The 22,046-nt window shown below is 47.9% G+C and overlaps 1 protein-coding gene across 1 annotated transcript in view; it reads right to left on the bottom strand.

The window, feature by feature from the left end:
• Positions 1–22,046, bottom strand: part of mybpc1 (myosin binding protein C1) — a 103,324-nt gene that overhangs the window by 50,552 nt on the left and 30,726 nt on the right. The window contains exons 7-11 of the mRNA XM_078417469.1: positions 14,289–14,330; positions 12,922–13,035; positions 5,937–6,085; positions 3,552–3,669; positions 219–267 (exon numbers count right to left, since the gene is read on the bottom strand). Coding sequence (XP_078273595.1) covers positions 219–267; positions 3,552–3,669; positions 5,937–6,085; positions 12,922–13,035; positions 14,289–14,330 — 472 coding nt within the window. The remainder of the gene's footprint in view (positions 1–218; positions 268–3,551; positions 3,670–5,936; positions 6,086–12,921; positions 13,036–14,288; positions 14,331–22,046) is intronic.

Here is a 22,046-nt window from a genome sequence, read left to right as displayed (position 1 = left end):
GGCAGGTACTTCTATCTCAATGTTTAAGAAAAATTTAGATAGGTACATGGGTGGGATCAGTGTGGAGGGATATGGGCCAAATGCAGGCAGGTGGGACTCATGTAGATGGGGCATGTTGGCCGGTGTGGGCAAGTGGGGCCGAAGGGCTTGTTTCCATGTCAAGGAATCAGGACTGGGTGTGGAGAATTGCGATGCTGGGGTAGTTTTCTTGGATTTACCTGCGTTTAAAAGCAGCTCGGATATCAATCTGCTGGACCTCCGGGGCGTCTGAAAACAAAAAGACACAAGTTCATAAGTCATAGCAACAGAATCAGGCCATTTGGCCAATCGAGTCTCCTCTGCCATTCAGTCATGGCTGATCTATCTTTCCTTCTCAACCCCATTCTCCTGCCTTCTCCCCATAACCTTTGGCATGCTTACCAATCAAAAATCTGTCAATCTCTGCTTTAAAAATAACCAATGATTTGGCCTCCACAGCCGTCTGTGGCAATGAATTCCACAGATTCATCACCCTATGGCTAACAAAATTCCTCCTCACCTCTCTTCTTATCGTTTTATTCTGAGGCTGTGCCCTCTGGTCCTAGACTCTCCCACTAGAAACATCCTCTCCACATCCACTCTATCCAGGCCCTTTTACTATTCGATAAGTTTCAATATCTCCCCTCTTCCTTCTAAACTCCAGTGATGACAGGCCCAGTGACGTCCAATGCTCCTCATACGTTAACACTGGGATCATTCTCGTAAACCTCCTCTGGACCCTCTCCAATGCCCGCACATCCTTCCTCAGATATGGGTCCCAAAACTGCTCACAATGCTCCAGTGCCTCAAAAAGCCCTAGCATCACATCCCTGTTTTTATGTTCTAATGAAATGCCACACTTTAATAACAGGCATAGTAAAGACCATTCGGTCATCAGGTCTATGCTGCTCACATGTATGTCTATTCAGACACTCCCCAACACATTTCATAAGCCTTACATAAGTCACATCATATGCAGGTCAGAAATGCCTATGGTATCATTGTACATGTGTAAGTTTACTATGTACAATTTGAAAGATTGTTTAGGTAAGTATGAGTTTACGTAAGTAGCATATTGCATAAGGTAGGGAGTGTTCTTATATCACGTGCAAAGCTGGTACAAACTGGTAGGTATAGATTTAAGGTGAGAGGAGAAAGATTTCATAGGAACTTGAGCAGCATCTTTCTCACACAGACAGTGGTGGGTGTATGGAACAAGCTGCCAGAGGAGGTAGTTGAGGCAGGTACTATAACAACATTTAAAGGACATTTGAACAGGTACATGGATAGGAAAAGTTTGGAGGGATATGGTTAAAACATAGGCAGGTGGGACTAGTGTAGATGGGGCATCTTGGTTGGCATGGAGGCGTGAGGCTGAAGGGTCTTTCCCATGGTCTATGACTCTAGAGTTATAAAAATACAGGTTGAAACTCTTTAGTCTCGCATGCTCTGGCTTGGCATGTTTTTAAATGTCATTGAGATCTATACTAGTTAACAAATTCTAAATAAGTTTAGTTTAGTTTATTATTGTCATGTGGGCCGATTTACAGTGAAGAGCTTTGTTTTGCCTGCTATCCAGTCAGTGAGAAGACTATACAGGATTACAATCAAGCCATCCACAGTGTACAGATACAGGATAAATGGAATAACGGTTAATAGTGGAAGATAAAGTCCAGTAAAGTCCGATTAAAGATAGTCCAAGGGTCTCCAATGAGGTAGAAGGAAGATCGGGGCCACTCTCTAGTTGGTGATAGGATGGTTCGGTTGCTTGAGAACAGCTGGGAAGAAACTGTCCCTGAATCTGGACCATCTACAATTAACTAAAGGCTGTACCAAACTGTCGCTAATTAACCTAGTGGTGCATCTTTTTGAAATCTCAGTCAACAACTTTGGGTTACGGACAGTTCTTGTAACCCTTACATAATGTGGGGAGGGTCCAAAACCACAGTGCTAACCAAAACAAGACACAAAATGCTGGAGTAACTCAGAGGGTCAGGCAGCATCTCTGGGGAACATGGGTAGGTGACGTTTCGGGTCGTGCCTGATTAGAGAATTTCAGCAAACCTTGTAATTAATAATAATAATAATAATAATATATTTATTTTATATAGCGCCTTAACACATGCACAAAGCGCTTTACAAATACAATTAACATAGAAACAAACAGACAAACAGACAAACTATCCTGACGGAAAAGCGGCGAATACTCAACGCCAGCGTCCTCTCACGTCAGGGTCCGGCAGTAGACATTAAAGAACACAAGACACACAGATACAATTTTTTACACAAAACAGCCATCACAGTGATTGCTCTAGGCATACCCTCACTGTGATGGAAGGCAAAGTCTTATCTCCTCCTCGTTCTTCTCCCGTGGCGCCACGAGGCGATCGAGGCTCCCAACCCCTTGAAGCCCCCACCGGGCGATGGAAAGTCCCAGGGTCGAGCCGAGCAGGCCGATGAAAGTTCTGAGCCCCCACCGGGCGATGGAAAATGCCGCGGCCGAGCCACGCAGGGCGATGAGAGTCCTGAGCCCCCACCGGGCGATGTAAAGTGCTGCGGCCGAGCCACGCAGGGTGATGAAGGGCCTGCGGGCGGGTTGATCGTGCCTCGTGCTTCGGGGCGGTCGAAGCTGCTGCGGCTGGAGCTCCCAAAAGCCGGTCGCCAGCCAGGGACCTGCGAACTCCAGATGTTGCGGTCTGCAGGGCCCACGGCTGAAGCCTCCAAGATGGTAAGTCCAGGCCCTGCGACCGGAGTCTTCGAGGTCGATCCCAGCTGGAGGCCGCCGACTCCACGATGTTAGGCCGTAGCGCGAACGGAGATACGACACGGTAAAGGTCGCATCTCCGTTGAGGAGGAGATTTAAAAAAAGGTTTCCCCCAACCCCCCCACCACCCCCCTACATACACAGAATTAAAAATAAAACAAAACGTACATTTAACATCAACATTGACTAAAAAACACAAAAAAAAACCGGAGAGACTGCCGGTGAGCCGCAGCTGCAGAACACAGCCACGCCCCTAATTGGCGGTTTTACAAGAAAAGTGACTGCCACAGATGACTGTGGAGGCCAAGTCACTTGATATTTTTAAGGTGGAGATTGACAGATTCTTGATAGTAAGGGGAATATTAAAAAAAGATTATGGGGAAAATCTTGAGAGGGATATGGGCCAAATGCAGGCAGGTGGGACTCATGTAGATGGGGCATGTTGGCCGGTGTGGGCAAGTGGGGCCGAAGGGCTTGTTTCCATGTCAAGGAATCAGGACTGATTTGGAGAATATGGTTGAGAGGGAAAGTTAGATCAGCCATCTCTGAATGGTGGAATAGAATTGATGGGCTGAATGGCCTAATTCTGCTTCTATGACTTATGAAAGGTCTCGACCCAAAACGTCAACTCTCCATGTTCTCCAGAGTTGTGGACTGACCAGCTGAGTTACTCCAGCACTTTGTGTCTTTTTTTAAACCAATGCCAATGCTCCCTCAGTGGACGTGTCCCATTGCTGTTTTAGTTATGAACTTATGAAAAGTTTCTCACCGATAACTTCCAGATCAAAGGAGCAGCTGTCAAACTTGTCCTTCCAGGTCACCTCACAACGATAGTTTCCAGCATAGTTATCCTTTGCTTTGATAATTAGCATTTCAAAAGTGTGAATCTGCAAATAAAAGAAGGAATGATTGAGCGTGAATGTAAGAGGTCACCTCTCATTTGAACGTTAAGTACAGTGTGCAGGGCAATTGTATCTCAGAGCTGAGGTTGCTCCTGGAGTCTCCAGAATTTAAAGAATCAGATTAACATTGGGGAATATTAAGGCGGCAAAATTTGGTATTGGTATTGCATTATCATTGTCATGTGTACCGAGATACAGTGAAAAGCTTCGCTTGCATACCATGGAGACAATTTAGGTTTAGGTTTATTATTGTCATGTGCACTGAGGTACAGTGAAAAGCCTTGTTTTGCGTACTGTCCAAACAGATCAGATATACCATACATCAAACTCATATCATGTCAGACATGATTTCCCACAGAGAGTGATGGGTATATGGAACAAGCTGCCCAAGGAGGTAGTGGAGGCAGGTACTATAACAACTTTTAAATGACACTTGAGTGAGTACATGTATTGGAAAGGTTTAGAGTGATATGGGACAAACACGTGCAAAGGGGACTAGCCTAGATTGGGCATCTTGGTCGACATGGATGAATTGGGCTGAAGGGCCTGTTCCTGTGCTGTTTGACTCTTTGACCCAAGTACAATCAAGCTGTATACAAGTAGAGCAGAAAGTGCAAAGAGCAAAAGACCAGAATGTAGTGTTACATCATTTCTACTGCAATACATAATATGTTATATACAGATACGGTTTCAGGGACCAAGAGTTTAATTCTCATCCATACTGACAATGGAACAATGAAATCTTTACAATGCACAATGAATTTCTAACTGTCGTTGGAAGTGTGTGGACTTCCACACAAATGTTATCAGAGCAGAAGTGAAGTAAAAATAGTACAATATGACAGCATTTCATCCATTTGGTCATACAGCTCCCAAGTTCTTTTCATGGCCTGTGACACAACAGCTGAGAATAGCGAACACTGGCATGCGTTCTGGCAATGGATATTTGGAGAATAGAATGGCTCGACAAACAGCGGCGACTCCAACCCCTGTTAACTCCAGAAATGGGAAGCGAGATTGGAATCACAGGTTTCTCCAGAGGCACTTGCTGGCAAAGGTCTGAAAGTTGGTCTCAGTGCTCCCTCTTGCTACTCTTTGGCAGTGACTATGGGAAGACTCCTCAACACCCCACTGGGGTTGGAAGGGAGGGTGTTTGGGGAGAGGGAAGCATCTTTTGGGCAGAAGAGATGCTGATCTAAAACGTGGGCAAAACACAAAGTGCTGGATTAACTCAGTGGGTCAGGTGGCATCTGGGGAGGGAATAGACAGGTGCCATTTCAGGTCTTCAGACTGGAACTAGGATCATGTGGGGGTTTCTTCCGGGTACTCTGGTTTCCTCCCACATTCCAAAAGCGTGCAGGTTTGTAGGTTAATTAGCTTCTGTACAATTGGCCCTAGTGTGTAGGATGCTGAGTTTAGTTTATTGTCACGTATACCGAGGTGTGGGAAACTAGGATAACATAGAACTAGGTTATGGGTGATCATTGGTTGGCACAGACTCGATAGGCCAAAGGGCCTGCTTTCACTCTGTATCTCTGAACTACAAGAATTAATTGAAACTAAACCCAAACCTTTATAAGATCCAAGGAATAAAGTCCTAGCCTGCCCAACCTCCTCCTGTAATTCGGTCGCTTGTGTCCTGGCAACCTCCTTGTAAATCTTCTCAGCGCTCTTTCCAGCTTAATGGTATCTTTCCTGTAGCAGGGTGACCAAAACTAAATACAGTTGAAGAGTTGGTGTTACTGTAGCACCTTCTGGGACTGTCCCAGAGTAGTCAATGGCCTGCAGCCAATGGTGTAATGTGGCGGCCATTTTAATTGAATTGAATTGAATTGAATTGAATAAATTTTATTAGCCAAGTATGTAAACATACGAGGAATTTGTCTTGGTGCTTTGCTTGCAAGTAACGACATGACATACAGTAAACAATTAAGAATAAACTATAAAACATGGACATCAAGTTCCCACACACCTGACGTTGGTTGAGTGAAAGCGAGACGCCAAAAAGGAGTTAAACTTTAGACTTTAGAGATACAGCACAGAAACAGGCCTTTGGCCCACCGAGTCTGTGCCAACCAGCAATCACCCCGTACCCTAGTGCTATCCTACACAGTAGGGCCAATTTACAATTTTTGCGATATTTATAGAACCAGTTAACTAGAAATTAGTTCTTAATTTCTCTTTAAAATGTACCCCAAGAGAAAAAAGAATAATCAAAAGGAAACTGCTTTGGATGGAGACCGGCTTCTTACCCTGGTGAGTCTGTCGAATGACTCCTTCAGCTGGAGATGTTTCCCCGCTTTGCTAGCCAGGTCCAGCCACTTGCCCTTGAACCACTTTGCGTTTGGCTTCCGTAGTAGATCCTTGGTTTCCACCTTAGCCACAAAAGTGATATCTCCACCTTTAGGAGGAATATTTACACATCATATCATCGGGGTTATTTAAGGAGTGTGATCCTTGCGGGCGGGTGGTACAGCGATGGGCGGTGCAGCGGTAGAGTTGTTGCCTCACAGCGCCAGAGACCCGGGTTCGATCCTGATTATGGGTGCTGTCTGTACAGAGTTTGTACGTTCTCCCCGTGACCGCAAGGGTTCCCTCCCAGTGCTCCGGTTTGCTCCCACACTCTAAAGACGTGCAAATTTGTAGGTGAACTGGCTTCTGTAAATTGTCCCTAATGTGTAGGATAGAAATAGTGTGAACAGGTCAGTGCAGACTCGATAGGCCGAAGAGCCTGTTTCTACGTTGCATCTCTAAACTAAACTAAATTAGGGAATTGAGGGCTCTGGGGAAGAGATGAGGCCTGGGGCAGATCAACCACAATCGTGCTAATTGGTAGGGTAGGGTCGAGGGGCCATATGACCATTTCCTGCACCTATGTTCTTATGTGAGAACTTCTGAAGCCTGGTGTAGGAGATTGAGAGGCCTGGTGTTTGGAACAGGAGTTTCCGGCTCAGCAAGACCACCAGTGAAAGACCTGTTGGTGACTCAACAACCTGTAGTCGTGAGTTGCAAAGCAACCAGTGGCCAAAAGCATCACCGGGTCCATATACAATCTGCATGACCTCATCCAGGATGGCAAAAGGGGGCTGCTATCTATGCCCTTGGGTTAAGGAGGGAAGAACTTCCAATTTTCATATTGGGTAACTCACATTGACATCACACCTGGAGTATTGTGTGCAGTTTTGGTCTCCTAATTTGAAGAAGGACATTCTTGCTATTGAGGGAGTGCAGCGTAGGTCCACAAGGTTACTTCCTGGGATGGCGGGACTGTCAAATGATGAAAGAATGGAGCGACTGGGCTTGTATTCACTGGAATTTGGAAGGATGAGAGGGGATCTTATAGAAACATATAAAATTATTAAGGGATTGGAGACGCTAGATGCAGGAAACATGTTCCCGATGTTGGGGGAGTCAATAGACAATAGACAATAGGTGCAGGAGTAGGCCATTCGGCCCTTCGAGCCTGCGCCGCCATTCAATGTGTTCATGGCTGATCATCCACAATCAGTGCCCCGTTTCTGCCTTCTCCCCAGACCCAGGGGCCACAGTTTAAGAATAAGGGTAGGCCATTTAGAACTGAGATGAGGAAAAACTTTTTCACACAGAGAGTTGTGAATTTGTGGAATTCTCTGCCTCAGAAGGCAGTGGGGGCCGATTCACTGGATGCATTCAAAAGGGAGTTAGATAGAGCTCTTAGGGCTAGCGGAATCAAGGGGTATGGGGAGAAGGCAGGAACTGGGTACTGATTGTGGATGATCAGCCATGATCACATTGAATGGCAGTGCTGGCTCGAAGGGCAGAATGGCCTACTCCTGCACCTATTGTCTATGTATCTATGTATCTATGCATCTATGAGACTTAAGCTTTTTGGCACAGTGGATGGTAGCTACTTGGGCAAGGCATCTGAGAGGCAAAACATTGGGCAATTCAGTGAAATAATATATTTGGGCAATTTAGAGGAGTTGTATTATTGGGTAGTTCAGAGAAGGTTCATGAGGTATATGACTGGGCAGCTGAGAGATGGTAGTTGACTTGGAGGCACCACAATATTGGACAAACCAGATAAAGTATAACACTATGTGTAACACTAATTTAGAGATAGCTTGGCATTGCACTGTTCAGTGGAGTGTTGTTTGAAAATTCAGTAATTGTCCGGGGACAACAGGTTTAGGTTTAGGTTGTGAGGTAGAAGTTGGTTATATGCATTGCATATACTCCGTGAAATTCAGTTCTGTTGGAACCAAAGTCGCGAAAGGGAGTAGAAACAAGGAACTGCCGATGCTAGTTTACAGAAAAAGACGCAAAGTGCGGGAGTAACTCAGTGGGCCAGGCAGCATCTGTGGAGAACATGGATAGGTGACGGTTTGGATTGGGATGATGTCACCTGATGAAACGTCACCTATCCACGTTCTCCACCGACGCTGCCTGACCTGTTCATTTACTCCAAACACTTTGTGCCTTTTTAGACAATAGACAATAGACAATAGACAATAGGTGCAGGAGTAGGCCATTCAGCCCTTCGAGCCAGCACCGCCATTCAATGCGATCATGGCTGATCACTCAATCAGTACCCCGTTCCTGCCTTCTCCCCATACCCCCTCACTCCGCTATCCTCAAGAGCTCTATCCAGCTCTCTCTTGAAAGCATCCAACGAACTGGCCTCCACTGCCTTCTGAGGCAGAGAATTCCACACCTTCACCACCCTCTGACTGAAAAAGTTCTTCCTCATCTCCGTTCTAAATGGCCTACCCCTTATTCTCAAACTGTGGCCCCTTGTTCTGGACTCCCCTAACATTGGGAACATGTTATCTGCCTCTAATGTGTCCAATCCCCTAATTATCTTATATGTTTCAATAAGATCCCCCCTCATCCTTCTAAATTCCAGTGTATACAAGCCCAATCGCTCCAGCCTTTCAACATACGACAGTCCCGCCATTCCGGGAATTAACCTAGTGAACCTACGCTGCACGCCCTCCATAGCAAGAATATCCTTCCTCAAATTTGGAGACCAAAACTGCACACAGTACTCCAGGTGCGGTCTCACCAGGGCCCGGCACAACTGTAGAAGGACCTCTTTGCTCCTATACTCAACTCCTCTTGTTACGAAGGCCAACATTCCATTGGCTTTCTTCACTGCCTGCTGTACCTGCATGCTTCCTTTCATTGACTGATGCACTAGGACACCCAGATCTCGTTGAACTCCCCCTCCTCCTAACTTGACACCATTCAGATAATAATCTGCCTTTCTATTCTTACTTCCAAAGTGAATAACCTCACACTTATCTACATTAAACTGCATCTGCCATGTATCCGCCCACTCACACAACCTGTCCAAGTCACCCTGCAGCCTTATTGCATCTTCCTCACAATTCACACTACCCCCCAACTTAGTATCATCTGCAAATTTGCTAATGGTACTTTTAATCCCTTCGTCTAAGTCATTAATGTATATCGTAAATAGCTGGGGTCCCAGCACCGAACCTTGCGGTACCCCACTGGTCACTGCCTGCCATTCCGAAAGGGACCCATTTATCCCCACTCTTTGCTTTCTGTCTGTCAACCAATTTTCTATCCATGTCAGTACCCTACCCCCAATACCATGTGCCCTAATTTTGCCCACTAATCTCCTATGTGGGACCTTGTCGAAGGCTTTCTGAAAGTCGAGGTACACCACATCCACTGACTCTCCCTTGTCAATTTTCCTAGTTACATCCTCAAAAAATTCCAGTAGATTTGTCAAGCATGATTTCCCCTTCGTAAATCCATGCTGACTCGGAATGATCCCGTTACTGCTATCCAAATGCTCAGCAATTTCGTCTTTTATAATTGACTCCAGCATCTTCCCCACCACTGATGTCAGACTAACTGGTCTATAATTACCCGTTTTCTCTCTCCCTCCTTTCTTAAAAAGTGGGATAACATTTGCTATCCTCCAATCCACAGGAACTGATCCTGAATCTATAGAACATTGAAAAATGATCTCCAATGCTTCCACTATTTCTAGAGCCACCTCCTTAAGTACTCTGGGATGCAGACCATCAGGCCCTGGGGATTTATCAGCCTTCAGTCCCATCAGTCTACCCAAAACCATTTCCTGCCTAATGTGGATTTCCTTCAGTTCCTCCATCACCCTAGGTTCTCCGGCCCCTAGAACATTTGGGAGATTGTGTGTATCTTCCTCAGTGAAGACAGATCCAAAGTAACGGTTTAACTCGTCTGCCATTTCTTTGTTCCCCATAATAAATTCCCCTGCTTCTGTCTTCAAGGGACCCACATTTGCCTTGACTATTTTTTTCCTCTTCACGTACATCTCAGGATGTGCAAAATGATATGGCACCAGGACTAGAATTAAAGGACGTTCTTTTAGGAAGGAGATGAGGAGACATTTCTTTAGTCAGAGGGTGGTGAATCAGCGGAATTATTTGCCACAGAAGGCTGTGGAGGCCGTCGATGGATATTTTTTAAGGCAGCGATAGATTAGTGTTGTGTAATGATCCTGATCTTTTAAGGGGACTAGAGGTAAAAGAGCCATTAGGAGGCAGTGAACACAACATGATAAGTTTTACTCTGCAAATGGAAAGGCAGAAGGGAAAATCGGAAGTGTCAGTATTACAGTATAGCAAAGAGGATTACAGAGGCATGAGGCAGGAGCTGGCCAAAATTGACTGGAAGGAGGCCCTAGCAGGGAAGACGGTAGAACAGCAATGGCAGGTATTCCTGGGAATAATGCAGAGGTTGCAGGATCAATTTATTCCAAAGAAGTGGAAAGACTCTAAGGGGAGTAAGAGACACCTGTGGCTGACGAGGGAAGTCAGGGACAGCATAAAAATTAAGGAGAGGAAGTATAACATAGCAAAGAAGAGTGGGAAGACAGAGGATTGGGACTCTTTTAAAGAGCAACGAAAGTTAACTAAAAAGGCAATACGGGGAGAAAAGATGAGGTACGAGGGTAAACTAGCCAATAATATAAAGGAGGATAGCAAAAGTTTTTTTAGGTACGTGAAGAGGAAAAAAATAGTCAAGGCAAATGTGGGTCCCTTGAAGCAGAAGCAGGGGAATTTATTATGGGGAACAAAGAAATGGCAGACGAGTTAAACCGTTACTTTGGATCTGTCTTCACTGAGGAAGATACACACAATCTCCCAAATGCTCTAGGGGCCGGAGAACCTAGGGTGATGGAGGAACTGAAGGAAATCCACATTAGGCAGGAAATGGTTTTGGGTAGACTGATGGGACTGAAGGCTGATAAATCCCCAGGGCCTGATGGTCTGCATCCCAGGGTACTTAAGGAGGTGGCTCTAGAAATAGTGGAAGCATTGGAGATCATTTTTCAATGTTCTATAGATTCAGGATCAGTTCCTGTGGATTGGAGGATAGCAAATGTTATCCCACTTTTTAAGAAAGGAGGGAGAGAGAAAACGGGTAATTATAGACCAGTTAGTCTGACATCAGTGGTGGGGAAGATGCTGGAGTCAATTATAAAAGACGAAATTGCTGAGCATTTGGATAGCAGTAACGGGATCATTCCGAGTCAGCATGGATTTACGAAGGGGAAATCATGCTTGACAAATCTACTGGAATTTTTTGAGGATGTAACTAGGAAAATTGACAGGGGAGAGTCAGTGGATGTGGTGTACCTCGACTTTCAGAAAGCCTTCGACAAGGTCCCACATAGGAGATTAGTGGGTAAAATTAGGGCACATGGTATTGGGGGTAGGGTACTGACATGGATAGAAAATTGGTTGACAGACAGAAAGCAAAGAGTGGGGATAAATGGGTCCCTTTCGGAATGGCAGGCAGTGACCAGTGGGGTACCGCAAGGTTCGGTGCTTGGACCCCAGCTATTTACGATATACATTAATGACTTAGACGAAGGGATTAAAAGTACCATTAGCAAATTTGCAGATGATACTAAGCTGGGGGGTAGTGTGAATTGTGAGGAAGATGCAATAAGGCTGCAGGGTGACTTGGACAGGTTGTGTGAGTGGGCGGATACATGGCAGATGCAGTTTAATGTAGATAAGTGTGAGGTTATTCACTTTGGAAGTAAGAATAGAAAGGCAGATTATTATCTGAATGGTGTCAAGTTAGGAGGAGGGGGAGTTCAACGAGATCTGGGTGTCCTAGTGCATCAGTCGATGAAAGGAAGCATGCAGGTACAGCAGGCAGTGAAGAAAGCCAATGGAATGTTGGCCTTCGTAACAAGAGGAGTTGAGTATAGGAGCAAAGAGGTCCTTCTACAGTTGTACCGGGCCCTGGTGAGACCGCACCTGGAGTACTGTGTGCAGTTTTGGTCTCCAAATTTGAGGAAGGATATTCTTGCTATGGAGGGCGTGCAGCGTAGGTTCACTAGGTTAATTCCCGGAATGGCGGGACTGTCGTATGTTGAAAGGCTGGAGCGATTGGGCTTGTATACACTGGAATTTATAAGGATGAGGGGGGATCTTATTGAAACATATAAGATAATTAGGGGATTGGACACATTAGAGGCAGGAAACATGTTCCCAATGTTGGGGGAGTCCAGAACAAGGGGCCACAGTTTAAGAATAAGGGGTAGGCCATTTAGAACGGAGATGAGGAAGAACTTTTTCAGTCAGAGAGTGGTGAAGGTGTGGAATTCTCTGCCTCAGAAGGCAGTGGAGGCCAGTTCGTTGGATGCTTTCAAGAGAGAGCTGGATAGAGCTCTTAAGGATAGCGGAGTGAGCGGGTATGGGGAGAAGGCAGGAACGGGGTACTGATTGAGAGTGATCAGCCATGATCGCATTGAATGGCGGTGCTGGCTCGAAGGGCTGAATGGCCTACTCCTGCACCTATTGTCTATTGTCTATTGTCTATTGTTACGGGGGAGAAGGCAAGAGAATGGGGTTAGGATGGAGAGATAGATTAGCCACGATTGAATGGCGGAGATATGATGGGCCGAATGGCCTAATTCTACTCCTATTCCTTATCATATCATATCATATCATATATATACAGCCGGAAACAGGCCTTTTCGGCCCACCAAGACCTTATGATCTTAAGACTGGAGCACGTGGCACTGGACACTCACCAACAGTGACGGTCCCACTGTAGGGCCGCTCAGTGAACAGGGTGGACTCAGGGTTCCGCTTGGAATCATCCAACTCCTATTCCTTATCATATCATATCATATCATATATATACAGCCGGAAACAGGCCTTTTCGGCCCACCAAGACCTTATGATCTTAAGACTGGAGCACGTGGCACTGGACACTCACCAACAGTGACGGTCCCACTGTAGGGCCGCTCAGTGAACAGGGTGGACTCAGGGTTCCGCTTGGAATCATCCAACTTCTCTCCCTCATCTGTAGATCCTTCTCCCAGGGACCACACTTGAATCATAAAGTAAAGAAAGGCACATTACCATCTGCACAGAGAACAGGGGGAGTGCTGAAATATCGTTTATTACGTTCTCCACTTCCGAACTCTGTGATTCGTGCTGTTAAAAGGGAAATGGTTAGCCTTGGGTGAGGAACCAGTTTCATTCATGATGATGTTGGTTATGGAACATGATACCGATGAAGGTGATTGATTGGGTTACATGACATCAAACCTGAATGGAATCAATAATGGTTTGAGATCCGTACTCCGGCAATCACACACTATCAACGTAGGTGACAATGCATCCGTCTGCACATGGCCTTGGACAAATAGTCACCATAAACAAGGGCCACACACACCCTGGTTATTTCCCCTTCCCTCTCCCATCGGGCAGAATAAACAAAAGTTTGTAATCCAGTACCACCAGACTCAAGAACCACTCCTTCCCCAGACTACTGAACGGTCCTCTCACATGTTAAGGACCAATTCCCGACCTTCCCATCTACCTTGTTGCAGCCCTTGCAGTGTTTTTTATCTGCAATCTCTCTGCAGCTGTAACCATATTCTACAAGCTGTTTCTCTTTCCTTCTTACACTGCCTGACGCACACGTTTAGAATGACTTGCTGGAGAGAACGTAATCAAAACTTTTCACTGCATCTCAGGAGGCAACAACAATAAACCAATACCAACTTTGTGCAGAGGCTAAGCTAAGTTCCATGATCCACAGAACAAGCAGAATACATTGCACCTTGTTTCAATTGAATTTATGGACAATATGTTATAGAGTCATAGAATCATACAATAAAGAAATCGGTCTTATGACCCAACATGCCTATGCCGACCAAGATGTCCCATCTACACTAGTCCCACCTGACTGCGTTTTATGCTTGGCCCAATCCCTGTAAACCTTTCCTAACTATGTTCCTGTCCAAATGTCTTTTAAATGTATTTTCCCATATCCCAGTAAACTTTTCATATCATGTACCTGTCCAAATGGGTTTTTTAAATATTGCGATAGTCCATGCCTCAACTACACCCTCTGGCAGCTCACCCACCACCCTCTGAGTGAAAAATTTGCCCTTCAGGTTCCTATTAAATCTTTCCCCTCTCACCTTAAACTTACGTCCTCCTGTCCTTGATACCCCTGCCCAGGACAAGAGACTCTGTACATTCACCCTATCTATTCCAGTATTAATGGACTCAATGGATGCATTGCCCTCTATGTTGGCAATGTGGTGATGGGTGGTTTCAGCTTAGACATACCCGAAGTCTTCCTGGCACTGGCAGAATCAGACGGCTTCTCATCTGTTTTGAGAACAGACACAGTCAAACCAAAGTTTAAGGCACATAGAGAAATTCAGCATCGACAGGGACACCACCTGGCGTAGATCATGGTCTCTTACCCATCCCCCGTCCAACTACCCCACCACTCATCGTTGGCTGCTCAACATCCCAACCAAATGATGTCTCCCCTCCAACATCAGGGAAGGGTCATCTCTCAAACAGGCAATGTTAGCCAAGAATGAAAAAAAAATTAAACTGACATTCAAATTAAATGTGAAGACTACGTTCTAGTTTTCTCTCCAGGGAATTTTCTTCAGCAGAGGATATGCAGGGAATATATCTTGCACCAAAGTTATTCCCTTTATCCTGAATGTGTACAGTGTGGACGGCTCGATTGTAATCATGTATAGGCTTTCCGCTGACTGGATAGAACGTAACAAAAGCTTTTCACTGTACCTCAGTGCACGTGACTATAAACTAAACTAAAAAAACAAACTGAATGGAAGGATATGGATCACGTGCAGGTATAGGTCTTTAGTTTATCTTGGTATCATGTTCAGCATGGACATTGTGGGCCGAAGGGCCTGTTCCTGTGCTGCACTGTTTTATGTTCTAAGTTCCTCTGTGTCTTCCTCCCCGGTTTGGATTGTCTTCTGGGAGTGACTGAGTCAGGGTACAACTCTTGCAGCTTCAGTTCTTTCGGGGCGTCAGAGATTTCCTGGGGCAGACTTTCCTAACGGAGTTAGTAATACAATCGCGTTGGGCCCCTCCCCGTTAATACCAGCGAGCCGGGTCTGTCACTGCACCTCTCCAACCCATGACTTGCAAAGCATGGGAGGGCGAGGTCAGCAGACACTGCAAGATCACACCATCAACGTCCCCTCTGAGTCTCATTACAATTAGCACGGAGTAAAAATTAACTGCAGATGCTGGTTCATACCAGAGATAAACAGAAAATGCTGGAGTAACTCAGCGGCTCAGGCAGCATCTCTGGAGAACGGGTGGCGCCAGCAATGGCTGCCTCGTCAACAGTCTGTCTGCCCCTTCTTCCTTTGTTGTTTGTTTGTATGTGTTAAATGTACGTTTTTAGTGTTCTTCAGCTTGTTTTATGTGGGATGTGCGGGAGGGGGGGGAGGTTTGAGGGAATTTTTTTCCTAATTTCTTACCTCGGCGGAGCTGCGTTTTTTTCCCGTATCGTATCTCCGTCCGCACTGAGGCCTAACATCGAGGAGTTGGTGGCCTTTGCTGGAGACCGGCTTCGGGAGATCCACCGCGGGAGCCTGTGGGACTTACCATCAATCCCTTTGCCTGGGATCGACCTCTGAGCTCCAACCGTGGGAGCCTGTGCACTTTAACATTGTGGAGCTCGCGGTCTCTGGTTAGAGACCGACTTCGGGAATTCCAAGCCGCCGGAGATTCGATCGCCCCAACGCGGGAGCTTCGATCGTCCTGACGTGGGAGCTTCGATTGTCCGGATGCAGGGGCTTTGACCGCCGGCTGCGGGAGCTTCGATCGTCCCGACTGCGGATGGCTCGACTCTCCCGACCGCGGGAAAATAAGTGTAGATGGTTATGCATGCAACCTATACTGTAGCTACCTTATCACCACTAACCACGCCCCATCCTATTAGTACAACTGTAGTCTCCTCCCTTTGTGCCACCCTTTTAGGTCCCGGTACGTCTGAAGGCTGGATGCAGTCAGTGCTGGGACGTGTGTGCCATGTGCTATAATAAACTACCAGTAAAGGTTACAGTGTGTCAGAGAACACTCCTTTACATGGTGTCAGAAGTGGGATGCGAGCGTTTCCCGTTTACCGGTTTTCATTTATTTTGTTCCCGTTAGTGCCCAGTTTCGGGTTTCCCTCGATATGGCGTCCTCATGCCGAAAGCCATCTCCCCTTGTCTTCGATGCCGACATTGCGGAACGATGGTCGACTTTTGTGATGGACTACACTCACTACGTCAATATTGCGAACCGGAACGACCCAGCCGCGGTCAAAGCATCACTTTTGCTCAACCTGGCCGGTCCCGACGCAATGAAGAGAGCTCAAGCCTTTGTCTATGCACCAGCGGTCCTGGATGACAACGACCAGCCGGTCGAGCCAGCTGAATCGGCCGACGACCCGGTATGTCTTTTGCGCAAATTCGCGGAGCTATGCGACCTGCCCTCCAACCGTATACTGGAGCGGGCCAGGTTCTTCTCACGCAAGCAACAGCCGGATGAACCTGTTGAATGCTTCATTGCCGACCTGCGACACCTTGCCCAGCGGTGCCGATTCGAAACCATGCGCGACCAGCTCGTCAGAGACATTCTCGTTACCGGTATGGTCGATCAGAAGCTGCGTGCCGACCTGCTGCAACGGCCTGACCTAACCCTGACTCAAGCAATGCATGCGTGCCGCATTGCCGAAGTGGTCCACCATCCTCACGGACAGAGGGGGTCTGACAACCGAGCCGTAAATTTAACTGGAGTTGCTGGACAACGACGGATGAGGGAGAACTTTCGCCCTCCACAGCGGCCCGTTCGCACACCCCGGGACCCAAGATCTAACAAGTGTCCTAACTGCAGCTACGTACACTCCTCAGAATCACAGTGCCCAGCCCTTGGGAAGACATGCAATTTCTGCGGGAGAAGAAACCATTTTGCAGCTGCCTGCCGATCCCGTGGGAAAGTTCCCTCAGCTCCCAGACAACTCCTAGACAATCTTTTGCAGGTTGATAGCGAGATGGACTCTGCGCCCAGCTTTTCCACGGGAGATGTAAGTATTTACACTCTCCTCCACAGCCGATCTCGCCTCCCCGATCCTTCTGTGAACATAACTGTCAACAATAAGTGTTTCTCTGCTAAACTTGACACGGGGGCGAAGGTGAACGTAATGTCAACAAAGCTGTTCCACCGGATAAGGAATAATGAGCTGCTGATTGCCGACCGCTCTGTTTTGCGTGCCTATGGGGGAGAGGAACTAACACCTGTGGGGAGGGCGACCTTCCACTGCGTGCTGCAGGAAGGTTCCCAGGACCTGTCTTTCTTCATTCTGGACAGTGACTGTGTGACGTTGCTTAGCAACCGGGCATGCCAGGATCTTGGGCTGGTGTCGTTTAACCATACGGTCCACAAGGTGCAACCTGTGATGGATCCACTATGTGAGTACCCAGACCTGTTTGACGACAAGCTGGGGAAGCTGCCGGTGGTGTACAAGATCGCGACAGACCCATCTGTGGAGCCCGTGATCCGTCCACCCCACAGGGTGTCTTTTGCCATGAAGGGCAAAGTGGAGAATATGCTCAAGGACATGGTCAACATGGGAGTGCTGGAGGCTGTCAGCGATCCAACCGTATGGGTCTCCACCATGGTCGCCACGTTGAAGAAAGGAAAAAATGAGATACGGGTGTGCATTAACCCCAAGGACTTAAATATGGCAATTAAACGGCCCCACTACCCCATGAGGACTGTCGAAGATGTTGCCGCCCAGGTGGGACAAGCTACTGTGTTCTCCGTCCTCGATGCAAGGAGCTCGTTTTGGCAGATACCCCTGGACAAACGCTCCACGGATCTGACCACGTTCAGCACGCCCTTCGGCAGGTTTAAGTTTTTACGGATGCCGTTCGGCATCAACTCTGCCAGCGAGGTATTTCAGCGTTCTATGGAACAACTATTTGCAGGTCTGCCCTGCGCGATTATTGTGGATGACATTCTGGTCTATGGGAGGGACGTGGCCGAACATGACCACAACCTCCGGCGGATTTTGGACCGTGCCCGGCAGATAAATTTGAAGCTCAATCGGTCAAAGTGCAAGTTCCGGGTGCCTGAGGTCACATACGTCGGACACATCTTCACAGCCCAAGGGTTAAAGCCAGACCCGCAAAAGACCAGCGCCATCTCTGAGCTGCCGGCCCCGACTGACGCTGTCAGTCTGCAGCGCTTCCTGGGCATGGTGAACTACCTGGGGAAGTTTATCCCCGACCTCAGCGAGTTGAGCGCACCCCTGAGACAACTCACAAAGAAGGACATTGCCTGGGCATGGTTTCCACACCACCAGCAGGCGTTCGACCTGCTGAAGACGAGGCTGGTCAGCACACCAACACTAAGGTTTTTTGATCTGCTGCTTCCAATCGTGGTCACCTGCGACGCCTCCCGATTTGGACTGGGTGCTGCCTGCCTGCAACTCCACGCTGACGACTCGCTGCAGCCTATCTCCTATGCCTCTAGGACAATGACGGCCACAGAGCAACGCTATGCTCAGATAGAGAAGGAGCTGCTGGCGGTGGTTTTCGCGTGTTCGAAGTTTAGAGACTTCTTATTCGGCACCAGGTTCACCATTGAAACGGATCACCAGCCACTGGTGACAATACTTAATAAACCGATACACTGCGCTCCTGCCAGACTACAGCGGATGATGCTGCAGCTACAGCGCTTTGACTTTAAGATCGTATATAAGAGGGGCACCGAGATGCATGTGGCTGATGCACTGTCCCGGGCCCCCCGGACCTCCTGCGACCAGCACCCCTTCGAGCAGTCGGACTTACAGGTACTGAACGTCAACTTCGTCCCTTCTCACCAGCTGAAATGCCTGGTTGAACACACCGCAAACGACCCCGACCTGCAGCAGCTTGCTGCTGTCATCAAGCGCGGGTGGCCCACCAAGCGGAATTCGTTGCCTGCCAGCGTCCACCCCTATTTTTTGGTCCGCGATGAGTTAGTCCTCCGGGATGGTATTATTATCAAAGGGCACAAGGTTGTCATCCCGGAATCACTGCGTGGCTTGTATTTTGATGCCGCCCACATGGGACATCCCGGTGCAGATGCCACCATCTCACATGCCCAGGACCAGTACTACTGGCCGGCCATGGCTAAATACATCCAAGCCCGAGTCGATTCCTGTCCGGACTGTCACTCGCTTGCCCCGCATCAGCAAAGACAGCCACTTTTGCAGCAGCCTGCACCTGAAATGCCCTGGACTTCTCTGGCTGCCGACATTTTCGACTGGCGTGGTAAGCAATACCTTGTGCTAGTAGACTCTTACTCGAATTGGTTCGAGGTGGACTTCCTCCCTGCCATCACCTCCGAGATGGTGATCAGCAAGCTTCGCCGCCACTTTGCCACGTTTGGTTCCCCTGTCCGGCTGCAGACAGACAACGGTCGCCAGTTCACCAGCGCTGAGTTTCGAGCGTTTGCCACAAAGTGGAACTTTAATCATTTCACTAGCAGCCCGGAGTACCCTCAAAGCAATGGTCTAGCGGAACGGGCGGTCCGGAGCGCTAAGCACCTGCTTGAACAAACCCGCCTCTCGAACGGGGATTTCTATCAGTGTCTCCTGAACCTTCGCAACATTTCTCGAGACATTTCCATGGGATCCCCTGCCCAGCGACTCATGTCCCGAGTTGTCCGCCCTCCGATGCCTATTGCCCAGCAGTCCCTGATGCCTAAAGTCCTGCAGCCTGCTGATGTCCAGAAACGTATTGCCAAAAAACACGAGATCCAGCGACGGTCGCATGATAAATCCTGCCGCCCTCTTTCTCCACTGATGCCGGGACAGGTCGTCCGTTTGCAGACGTCCACCGGCTATTCCCGACTTGCCACCGTCGTCGGGTTTGACACCGCGCCACGTTCCTACCTCGTGGATTTCGAAGGGACTGTCTACAGACGCAGCCGCCAGCACCTGTTGGCGGTTAACGAGCCCAAACCACCTCCTGCGGTTCCGTATACCCCTCCATCGCGTGTCGAGCCTTCCTCCACTAACGTACCCTCTGCTCCCTGCATGCCACGGTCGGTCCTTTTGCCTCGGGTAGCCCCCCCTGCTCCTCCCGGGCTTGCTCCCCAGGCTCTGTTGTCCCCTGCAAAATCTTCTCTCTCTCCAACTTCAACTCGTTCTACCCCTTCATTTTCGCCTGGCTCTCCTGTGTCTCTCCGTTCCCCCTGCAAGCTGGGTTCTCCACCCAGCTTCTCTCCTCCTGTTTCTGTTCTTGTCCCCCCTCCTACTCTTTCGGGCGGGGAGGGTGAAGGTGCTGTGCGCACTCGCTCGGGTCGGATTGTAAAACCTCCGGCTCGCTACGGAGAATATGTCTAGCTTTGCAGGTACTGTATAATAATCCTGCTACTGTAGTAACTTGTTTGAATTGTAAGGGGAAGGATGTAGATGGTTATGCATGCAACCTATACTGTAGCTACCTTATCACCACTAACCACGCCCCATCCTATTAGTACAACTGTAGTCTCCTCCCTTTGTGCCACCCTTTTAGGTCCCGGTACGTCTGAAGGCTGGATGCAGTCAGTGCTGGGACGTGTGTGCCATGTGCTATAATAAACTACCAGTAAAGGTTACAGTGTGTCAGAGAACACTCCTTTACAATAAGTAAGATTGGACTTTATTGCCTTTCATTACAGTGAGTAATGTGGGGAATCCGCTGTGGTGGATGTTTATGTTAACTTTTATGTAGTTGTGTGTCTTGTTGCTTTTTTTTTTAGTACGGCTGTATGGTAATTCGAATTTCACTGCACCTTAATTGGTACATGTGACAATAAACTGATCTTGAAACCTTGAAACCTTGAACATGGATAAATGGCATTTCGGGTAGGGACCCTTCTTCCGATGACCCGACCCGAAACGTCTCCCATCCATGTTCTCCAGAGATGCTGCCTGAACCGTTGAGTTACTCCAGCACTTTGTCTATCCAGCTAGGTCATAATCCTTTGCTAGGTAGTAATCTTTTCCCAACAGGGCTGAGGGAGCACTGTAAACACATAGAGCTGTAGGGATGGAAACAGGCTCGCCAGCCCTCTGTGTCCATGCCGACAAAGTTGGCATACTGGGCTAGTCACACACGCACATAGGACGTCTCCTCTACTGCACCGAAGGTCTGGTCCCACCTTCGTGCCCCCCTCCCCCCACCCCATCACATGTAAATGGCAGCGATGCTCCATTGCAAGCAAGCTCCCCATCAGAGAGATGGAGCGTGTGGCCAAGGCACGCAAGCAAGCGAAAGTTAACCCTTCGTGTTAGCACAGGCTGGGGCATGTTGGCCGCGGCACTTCACGAGAGTAGTCGACGGCTTCAGACGTTCCACCTTCCCGGGCCTTAACGAGTGGATGGGGAGAGAGAGAAACGATCACTTGATCACTCCACTGGAATGTCCCCAGGATGGAGCAGGAGCTGTGTGTGCCGGTCCCAGGAGAGGGTCTGCTATCAGCCATTACAATCGCTCCACTCTTTTAAATCTTTATTTCAGCAGCAGCATTTCTTACACTATCGGACTTCAATCTTGCACTGAATGGTGTATCTTTATCCTTTATCTGTGTTCTGCGGGCAGTCTGATTGTAATCACGTATAGTCTTTTCTCTGACTGGATAGCACGCACCCAAACCTTTTCACTCGGTACATATGACAATAATAAACAAAACTAAACCTACTGAACTAAAACCGAACTAAAACTAATACTTTTAGCCCAAAAAGGATGGTGCAGCAGTGGAGACCTGGGTTCGATCCTGACTACAGGTGATGTCTGTACAGAGTTTGTATGTTCTCTCTGTGACTGCATTTGTTTTCTCCGGGTGCTCCGGTTTCCTTCCACACTCCAAAGACGTGCAGGTTTGTAGGTTAATTGGCTTCTGTAAAGTTATCCCGAGTTTGTTGGATGGAACTAGTGGATGGGCGATCGCAGGTCGGCGTGGACTTGGTGGGCCGAAGGGCCTGTTTCCAAGCTGTATCCCTTAAAAACTAAGCTAAAGCTAAACTAAAAC

This window comes from Rhinoraja longicauda, chromosome 20 (genome assembly GCF_053455715.1).
Source record: "Rhinoraja longicauda isolate Sanriku21f chromosome 20, sRhiLon1.1, whole genome shotgun sequence".
In the NCBI taxonomy this organism is placed as follows: domain Eukaryota; kingdom Metazoa; phylum Chordata; class Chondrichthyes; order Rajiformes; family Arhynchobatidae; genus Rhinoraja; species Rhinoraja longicauda.
This window is presented reverse-complemented; position numbering and strand designations above follow the sequence as displayed.